This window comes from Elgaria multicarinata, chromosome 9, assembly GCF_023053635.1.
Source record: "Elgaria multicarinata webbii isolate HBS135686 ecotype San Diego chromosome 9, rElgMul1.1.pri, whole genome shotgun sequence".
NCBI classification, from domain to species: domain Eukaryota; kingdom Metazoa; phylum Chordata; class Lepidosauria; order Squamata; family Anguidae; genus Elgaria; species Elgaria multicarinata.
The window spans coordinates 3888246-3898158 of record NC_086179.1 but is presented as its reverse complement, the minus strand read 5'-3'; the positions used below and the strand labels follow the sequence as shown (position 1 = coordinate 3898158).

Genomic DNA, 9913 nt, shown 5'->3' with positions numbered 1-9913 from the left:
GGTTGGATCAGACCAGGAGTCTGCCTAGTCCACCGTTCCATTTATGCAGTGGCCAACCAGCTGCCTGCAGGAAACCCACAAGCAGGAGTGCAACAGCACCCTCCTGCCCATGTTCCCCAGCAACTGCCTCTGATACTGGAAGCAGCAGAGAGCCATCAGGACTAGTAGCTATTGATGGATTTCTCCTCCAAGAATTTGTCTAACCCCCTTTCAAAGCCATCCAACTTGGTGTCCATCAGTATGTCGTCCATAGCTTAACTCTGCAACTGTGTGAAAAACCCCTTCCTTTAATCCAGTGGTTCCCAAACTTTTTCAGGTCACCGCCCCCTTGGTTCCACAAACTCATGCCCAGTGCCCCCTACTCTACCCTATAAAAACCATTATTCAGAATAGCGGTTTTCAACGACCCACTAAGGAAGATAATAACAATAAAATTCAAAACAGTAACGATTAATTGAATATTTATTCAAAATCCGAAGCACCCGCCGCAGGCTTGCTGAGGGAGGGAGAGAAAAGAGAGCGAACGCCTCTGTTTTGCAGCCGGCGTGGCGGGGCACACCAAGCAGGATATGTCTCTTCATTAGTGTTTTGGTGCTTTTGAAACACTTCAATTCACCGTTAAAAGGACTCTTCTTAAACGGTATTAATACATGTGTGGATTCTTCCCCTATATGGCTTGGGACCAAACTACCTTCTCCCATAAAAATGTCTCTGGGTTTTAAGACCTTCTCGAGAGGCGCTTCTCGGAAAAGACCACCTCGAGTGCTCTCCTGCCGCCCCTTTGCCTCTTAGCGCCCCCCTATGAAATCCCACCACCCCCAAGGCGGCAGTCCTGCCCACTTTGGGAACCATTGCTTTAATCTGTCCTGAACCTGCCACCAATCAGCTTCACGGGATGACCCCATTGAGTTTTAGCATTATTTGAGAGGGAGAAAAATGTCTCCTGAACCTGCCCCCTTCATATAGGCTCTCTGTGAGCCCCTGCCAAAGGAAGTGAGGCAGGTGGCTACCAGGAGGAGCAGGGCCTTCTCTGCTGTGGCAACCTGGCTGTGGAATGCGCTCCCTAAGGAGGTTCGCCTGGCACCTACACCGTATTCCTTCAGACGCCAAGTGAAGACCTTTTTATTCTCTCAGCATTTTAACAGTCTGTAAATTTAATTTTAACTTTGTTGTTTAAAATTTGTATTTTAAATGTGTATTTCTGCACTGCTGCTGCTTTTATCCTGGTTGTGCTCTTATATTGTATTTTATATCATGGTTTTATACTTTGAATGGTTTTAATTTTTGTGAACCGCCCAGACAGCTTTGGCTATTGCAACCTTCCTCAACCTGGGGCGCTCCAGATGTGTTGGACTACAACTCCCAGAATGCCCCAGCCAGCTGGCTGGGCATTCTGGGAGATGCAGTCCAACACATCTGGAGAGCCCCAGGTTGAGGAAGGCTGGGCTATTGGGTGGTATAAAAATGCAATAAATAAATAAATAAATAAATAGTTATAACTAAAAATTAGCTCTCTGTGCTAATTAGCTCCTTTCCCAAACTCTAATTTTGTGCCTAGAACCTGAAGGCTATGCCCTTGGCTCAAATTCTACAAATCCATACAAGAGATGCAAATATATCTACCATCAGCTTCCTCAAACCTTTAGTCTGACCAGAAGAACATGAGAAGTACCATGATGGATCAGACCAAAGGTCTACCTCTACCCTGAGCCAGGCCATCCATTCATCCCGCCCAGAGTAGCCTACTCTGGGATGGAACTGGTACATTCTAGCACCGCCTATTTCTTACAGACACAGGACACCATGCTCTCGCGGGAAGGCACAGGGTGACAGTATGAGGGGTGGGTGGGCATGAGGGGACGACCAGAGGCGTTGAGGGAGAGGCAAGGAAGGAATAAACACCCCATCCAATGAACACCAGGCCTCCGGTGACATTAGCCCCATTTATGTGAGTTCCAGTGGGCCCAGGAAGTCCTAGATGTTCCAATCCTGAAAAGTACAGGAAGGCTCCATGTAACTTAGATTGATTGTTCCAATGATGTGGCTGCAAAAAAATGCAAACACAATTTTGGGCTGCACTAAAAGAAGTATAGCTTCCAAATCATGTGAGGTACTGGTTCCCTTCTATTTGGCCCTGGTTAGGCCTCATCTAGAGTATTGCGGCCAGTTCTGGGCTCCGCAATTCAAGAAGGACGCAGACAAGCTGGAGCGTGTTCAGAGGAGGGCAACCAGGATGATCAGGGGTCTGGAAACAAAGCCCTATGAAGAGAGACTGAAAGAACTGGGCATGTTTATCCTGGAGAAGAGAAGATGGAGGGGAGACATGATAGCACTCTTCAAATACTTGAAAGGTTGTCACACAGAGGAGGGCCAGGATCTCTTCTCGATCCTCCCAGAATGCAGGACACGGACTATGGGCTGAAGTTAAAGGAAGCCCGATTCCGGCTGGGCATCAGGAAAAACTTCCTGATGGTTAGAGCAGTATGACAATGGAACCCATGACCTAGGGTGGTGGTGGGCTCTCCCACCCTAGAGGCCTTCAAGAGGCAGCTGGACAACCATCTGTCAGGGATGCTTTAAGGTGGATTCCTGCATTGAGCAGGGGGTTGGACTTGATAGCCTTATAAGCCCCTTCCAACTCTACTATTCTATTATTTCAAATATATCTTGCTAATGCTTGAGGACTAGAAGCATGCTGTACAAGCACACACACACACTGAGACTTTCACAGATCCAGTTTCTATACGAGACAAATAAACCCAGTATTAAGCGCTGTGTTTTGTCACAGAGCAGAGAGAGAAGACTCCAACAACAGCATGTTATGGACACATCTGTAACAATTTATTGAATGAGGCAATAGACAGAATTGGGGAAAACAACAGGTACTTCCATGCTCTGCTATAGGGCTGGGGTGAAAACGTGGATGTTTTTTCTTTGGGTCTCAGGGGAATAATTTTCTCAGTCTATTAGAACGTTATTCTGTTGCCGAAAAAAGGAACACCGACTTTAAAGTCACACCTGACATCTTCACAACGACAATAAAAAATATATTTAAAAATTAAAAAATTAAATCGGAGACCTGCGGTTTGTTTCTGTGGGAAGGAGCTCCCTCCCCTCCATTTAAGTCCAGCGGGGAAAGAAAGTACGCAAAGAACTGTTGAGACTTTCCATTTTAAAAACTCAAGTAAAAATGCAAATCTGGGGGAGGGGGGAAATGGAAGAAAGAAAGAGAAACTTTGCTTTGAAAGGCCGAGATGGACGTGGAGAGGTTTGGTGCATGGCGTCACGTGTAAAATAAAATACGAACAAAACTAAATACTGTGTGTTATTCCAGGAGAAAAGAGGCAGAATCCATCTGTAAAGGAACGTTTTGCTTATTTGGGGGCAGAAGAAGGTGAAGGTGGGCAAATTTAAAAAAAAATCAGCTTCCAGAAAGGACAGGGCTGTTCAACTATGCTGTGGGATGGGACAGCTGGCCTTCTCACCCACCACCCCATGGGCCAATGTTGCTTGTGTCTGTTTCTCTGCTGAGCACAGTGACTGCTGTGCTCCTTCCGTGTTTCCTATCTTTCTTTTATGATGCCTGTGCATGCTGGCGCATGAGTCCATGCGCAGCAAGACAGAGGCTGGGACAGGACTGTTGGCAGTCAATGATGAGACACCGGCAAGGAGGCCTCTGTGACGGGGTGGATGTGCCTTCGCTGGGCCGCCTTGAGAAGCGTGGTGGGCTCAAGGTGGTCCACATGGGCTGCTTACTGGGGGGAAAAATGAGGCTTTGGGCAGTTTCCTTCCGAGGCGCAACAGCTGTTCAGGGGCGCCAGACACAGGCGGAGAATATAAGAATGCCTGATGTGGAGTTGGAAGCCATGGGAAGGAGGCACCTTGGACTAAGCAGTGCTGAGGGCTGGAGGAAAGGGCCTGGTTTAGGCTTCGCCACACCTGCCACCAACAGCCCAAGGCCAATGTCTCAGCCACGTAGGTCTACTCTGGGAAAAGCAGGGAAAGTGTGCAGAAAGGACTGCACAAACGTGTCCCTTCACAATCCCCTCTTTGTTTGGACGCAAGCAAAAATTGATCAACAGGGAAAGGGGTGGAGGGGTGCGTGTGGGGTTCAAGCATGGGCATAAAAAACGAAGGAAGCGTGGCGCGAACTGCTCCAACAGGCCACCAAAGGACCGCGGAAGGAAGGCCCCCTCCTTTACCTGAGGGGGATCCAGAACCAACGGATCGCAGCCCCCGGTGTCCCCTCGAGGAGATTCTTATCCTTTTAACGCCACCTCAAGAAGAAGAAAAAAGTCTTTTCCAGATAGTCTCTTCAAACTCTCTCTCTCTCTTTTCAAATTTATGTCCATGTTAAAATGACACCTAATTCTCACCACGAAGACGGCAGGAGAAACTGGCGCTTGGAGCCTCTGCAGGGATTGGGGGGGGGGGGGCAATGAAAATCTGCGGGGAGCCCCGCCGCCCCCAAGAAGAGAGGGCCATAAACCCCTTCACATCTCGCCCCGGCCCAAATAAAGGATGGTCCATGCAAGGTAGGAGAGGAAGGTCTCCGCTCAGTCTGCCCCGGGTAGGGCCTTTCTCATTCTCCGGCAAGACCTGAGCGGTGCTATAATGGCTCCAGCATACGCCCTTTGGCTCTCCCTATTTCTTTTTCCTTTTTTTCCTTTTTCTTAACAAAACCTTTTGCTTCCAAAGCTGCGAGACTCGAAATGTCACCTGATTGCATCTCCGGAGAGGCGTCGAAATTTGTTTTTATGCCGTACAAGAAAAGGAGGAAGCTGCAGCGCCATGATCCTGCCGCTTCGCCGCCCGTCACTGCTCCAGCGTCACGACTTCTACCGCCTGGCCGTCCATGGTTACGGTGCTGTCTGTTATCCTCGCGGCCACGGGCGCCATGGCGACCTGAACGGGACCGTTCCCCTGCGCAAGGCTGGTTACCACGGTCTGGTACATGCTCACGGGGATCTGGACAAGCCCTGAGGAGACAAAGGGAGGGGAGAGGGTTAGTTTGGCTGGGGCGGGTCAAAAATGACGACCCACAACGGCCAGAAAGAAGGCTGGAAGAAGCACGCCGTTCCAACGCCAGGTTCCTCAGGGCCCACCCTCAACAGGCCTCCTTCCTCCAAGTGGTTTTAATTTTTGCGAACCGGCCAGAGAGCTTCGGCTATTGGGCGGTATAAAAATGTAATAAATAAAATAAATAAATATAAATGTGAGTCTACGTTCTCCCTGCCATCGGGGAAAGGATGATCGGGGACTGGGAACAAAGCCCTTTGAGGAGAGACTAAAAGAACTGGGCATGTTTAGCCTGGAGAAGAGAAGATTGAGGGGAGACATGATAGCAGTCTTCGAATACTTAAAAGGTTGTCACACAGAGGAGGGCCAGGATCTCTTCTCGATCCTCCCAGAGTGCAGGACACGGAATAACGGGCTCAAGTTAAAGGAAGTCAGATTCCGACTGGACAGCAGGAAAAATGTCCCAAGCAGGGAGCAGAGTCGAGCCAGGTGTGCCCAAGCTCAAATGGCCCACCAAAGAAGATTGCTCCAGCTTACTCAAGTAAGTGAGCCACGCTGCATGATAGAGAAAACAAAAAAGGGTGCTGCTATGCTCATTCAACCTGATCCCTTCTGGCAGTCAGCAACCCGTTTCACTTGTTTCCTGATTGAGCCATTTGTCTCCTTTTGATTCAAAGATCGCTCGCGTGCCCTGAGTAAACACCGGCTTGCCTATACAACCTCATCTTTTCCACTTACTTTTGTGGTGCACACCTGGGCCAAAGCAAAGCTCCAGCCATTCCCCCCCTCTCTCTGTTACCTAGGGAGGTTGTGGGCTCTCCCACACTAGAGGCCTTCAAGAGGCAGCTGGACCACTGTCTGTCAGGGATGCTATAGGGTAGATTCCTGCATTGAGCAGGGGGTTGGACTCGATGGCCTTGTAGGCCCCTTCCAACTCTGTGATTCTATGATTCTTTCTGTGCCACACCTGTCACCTCCTCTGCATCTTGTTCTCTGGGAAGGATGTGACTTATTAAGACTCAAATGTGCCAGAACCTTGCAATTTTGTGAGAGGAAAATGCCTCTTTTGTACCAGTAAGGCCCTACCCAAGCACCGGCGTAAAAATGATACGATATCCTTTGCAAAAACCTTGCCCTGGGAAGCTCAATGCCTGAGCCATGTTCTAGAGGCGACACGAAGATGACCTGGGAAGGTTCGCCGTGCCACGGACCATGTCTAATTTGGTCGATCCTGTTTAGGCTTTGCGACTCCTGAAGGTCACCCCACTTTAACCACAGGAGGCGGCAGAATGTGACTGCATGTCCTCACGTCACTTTGCTGCGCAGACAGGAAAGCTTAAGCCTTAAGCACGCTGACCCCGGTGTCCGAGGCGGCTCCAAATTTGACAGCCGCCCATAGGGCCCTGCCCTGGTTGATCTTTCTCGGGTGACCTCGGAGCCCTTGGCGCACCGCCAGATAACAAAGCCCCGCCCAAGAAAGCAGGTAGAAATTCGCCCAAGGAAATCACAAGGCAAGCTAGGGTTTCACTGCAGAAGCATAAACCAGTAGCATCGGAAGGATCACACTGGAAGTCTCTGACACGAATTTCCCGGAGCAACTGGGAAAATGTACGTGGGGTGTATGAGCATCTTCATATTCTCTCCCGGCTAAACCAGACAACACATCTGAGATCCCTAATGGAATCTCCTACCCATATTCCCCAACAACTAGTGCATAAAGGCTTACTGCCTCTGATACTGGAGGTTGCACTAAAACCCATCAGGACATCAGAACCCAAGAAGAATCATAGAATAGCAGAGTTGGAAGGGGCCTACAAGGCCATCGAGTCCAACCCCCTCCAAGAGCCCTGCTGGATCAGACCGAGGGTCCAGCTAGTCCAGCACTCTGTTCACACAGTGGCCAACCAGCTGTTGACCAGGGACCAACAAACTTCCTGATTGTTAGAGCAGTACGACAACGGAACCAGTGACCTAGGGAGGTTGTGGGCTCTCCCACCCTAGAGGCCTTCAAGAGGCAGCTGGACAACCATCTGCCAGGGATGCTTTAGGGTGGATTCCTGCATTGAGCAGGGGGTTGGACTCGATGGCCTTGTAGGCCCCTTCCAACTCTGCTATTCTATGATTCTATGATTCTAAGAAAGCAGGACATGGGTGCAATAGGAACCATTTATTTACATTTTAGTAGCAAGGCTTTTGATTAGGACCACCTCGTCAGGGGAAGGAAGGTTTAACCCAGCCTTCTCCAACCTGGCACTCTCCAGATGTGTTGGGACTAAAACTCCCATCATCCCCTGCCAGCATAGTTTGGGATTATGGCAGGGATCCAGTTGGAGAAGTGGGTGAACCTTCTCCCCCAGGACCTGATTCCCAGTAATTCACCCACCCTTCCAAACCTGCCACTGCGTCCGTTAGGAAAACCCTAACCCTATGCAGGAAGACCTACTGGAGAAAGTGTACGTTGCTTGACCACAAACTCCCTTCTGCCTTCATGCTGATTCCATTAGTTTAATAGTTGTAGACCGGTAATTTGATAGTTGAAGACCAGCAATTAAAATTTAAAATCAGAAATTAAAAGTTGAAAGCAATTTTTTTTTAAAATTAAAAGTTAAGAACTTAAAAAAAAGAGCTCAGAAGTTCAGATACTAGTTAAATTCTTGCCATTAAATTCTGAGGTCGAGAAGTCTGGAGAGGTATTTACAATCTGTAATGCGTAGATAATTTTAACCGCTAAGCAGGGCAAAATTAAATGGGAGTAAGCGTCACAGACCGTCTTTCTTCCTCCGGTCATAAAAATATAAAAGTCCAGGTCAATAATAAGAATACAGCGATTTCAGATGGATTAATCAGAAGAGGTATATAACCTTTTCCTCTTCACCAACAACTGACTATCCGACAAAACAAATCGTAAAACCAAAGGTAGAGAAATACGAGAGAATGGCAAACTCCCTGAAAAAACTGGAACTAAAATCCTAATCTAACGAACAGTTTCTAGACTCTAATCTCACTAATAGAAGGAAGACAGCTTACCTACAGTGTGTTTTCAGCCCTGCAACCGAGAACGATTCTCTAAAATCGATTCCACTAGTTACATTCTGCTTTGATCAATTCGTTTGTTGATGCCGCACCCCAAACCTGCAAACGATGGGTTGTGCCTGACCTCCAAGCTACTGATCCATCTGAACTGAGCCACTGAGGAACCACAAACAATCCTGTGGGTCTCTGAACTGCTGGGCCTGGCAAAAGGTGCAATGGCAAATAAGCAGATACCTGTTGTTCTGTGCAGACAACTATTTCGTCGTTATAGTTCAAGCTACAGAAATCTACCATAAGCGTCTTGACTATAAAATCTTGACTACACCCCAGAGTAGGCCATTAAAACCTGCGAAGGCTCTGAATTCCCTCCCACGGCACGATCCAGACTATTCTGTGCTACAAGCCGAGATCAAGTAAGTTTCAGAAAGGGGTTCTAGATAAAGCAACACCATAGAACCAAGCCACAGAGGTACATGGCCACTAGCACTGGCGTCCGCAGCACATTTCATTAGGGTGTGCACCCAGGGAATTATTTCTTTTTAAAAGGTGAACATTTATTGAATACCCAGTCCTAAGTAACATAAGCTCCAGCAGAGGCCTAGTTGCTGAGGGGGTGCTGCTCCTGGCACAGAGATTCCTCAGGGGTGGTAGTTCTTCAGTGCAGCAGCAGAGCCGCCGGAGAGCACCATTCCCAGAAAGGCCCCCTTAATTCGGCACTTATTGTCCAAGGCATTAGGGTGTGCCTGGACACACCAGGCACACCCCTTGCGCACGCCTATGGCCATTAGCCGTTTTGACCTGAGATACAGGAACATAGGAAGCGTCCTTCGCCAGAGTTAGACCCTTGGTCCATCTAGCCCAGCTTTACATAGGAACAAAGGCCTTTCATCCACCTGTTTGGTTAAAAACAGCAAGAACGTTAATTTGTGGGACAAAAGCTCCTGGTTTACTGTACAGATATTACTAGTCTTTAGTTATAGAGTGCCTCAAGTGCAGTGGTGGTCTAAGGAGTAACATGAGCACAAGAAAGGGCTTCTGCCCTGAGAATTTTATAATCTAAACTCTGACAGTGCAGAAGCTAGAGAAGGATACAGGAAGCGGCTGTGTGATCTGCAAGGTTTATATTTTCTGTGTTTCACACCATTTTTGAACTGGCGATGATGAAAGAAACATTTCCGAAGACGCAGTTTAACAAGGCGTGTTGTCGCTTACACGCCTTGTTAAAAAGGTGGGCAAGGATGTGAAGGAAAATGGGGAATTGCCTCGGCGTTGCTGGACAGAGAGCCTGAAGCCTCAATCAAGGGTTCAAAAAAAAAAAAAAAAAAAGGGGAAGGGAAGGGAGGACAAAGAAAAGGCAGATCGAAAGACAGGGGGGTGGGGAATGAAAGACAGAAAAGCAACGAACAGGAATAAAGAGGTCATTGTCCAACAAGGTTACTGTTGGATGCAACTTTCTAGAAGCAAGCGGGCTGCCACCCAACCCTTCCTGGGCAGTCATTCAGCCTGATTTCACCTCACATACAGCACGAAACTTAAAACACTGGGAACTGCCTGTGCAAGCGCGAGCACGTGCACGCCCGTTCTTTTCTGCACAGGGATTAAGCCAAATCGCTTCAGTATCCGACGCAACGGCCTTTGTGACTGCAGCGCTGCGAAGCCAGAGTGGGCAAGCAATTGGGGGTGGGGGGCTGGGCAGAAGAGAGAAGGCAGAGAGAAACGCACTCCGCTGCACCCACGAGCGGAGCTGGCCGCCCTTGGGAGGGACATGACTAAAGCCCCTGAGATATGGTAATCAGGCCTGGGATTGTCACCATGCCGCATCTGCCCCTCTGATTAGCCTTAATCTAGCTGGCACATGTTA

General features: G+C 48.6%; 1 protein-coding gene across 2 annotated transcripts in view; it reads right to left on the bottom strand.

Moving 5' to 3' along the window:
* Window positions 1-2819: 2819 nt before the first annotated feature.
* Window positions 2820-9913, bottom strand: part of NRF1 (nuclear respiratory factor 1) — a 91352-nt gene continuing 84258 nt past the window's right edge. For both annotated transcript variants that reach the window (XM_063134618.1, XM_063134620.1), the window contains exon 11: window positions 2820-4979. In XM_063134618.1, the coding sequence (XP_062990688.1) occupies window positions 4816-4979 (164 nt within the window). In that variant the 3' untranslated portion in view covers window positions 2820-4815. The remainder of the gene's footprint in view (window positions 4980-9913) is intronic.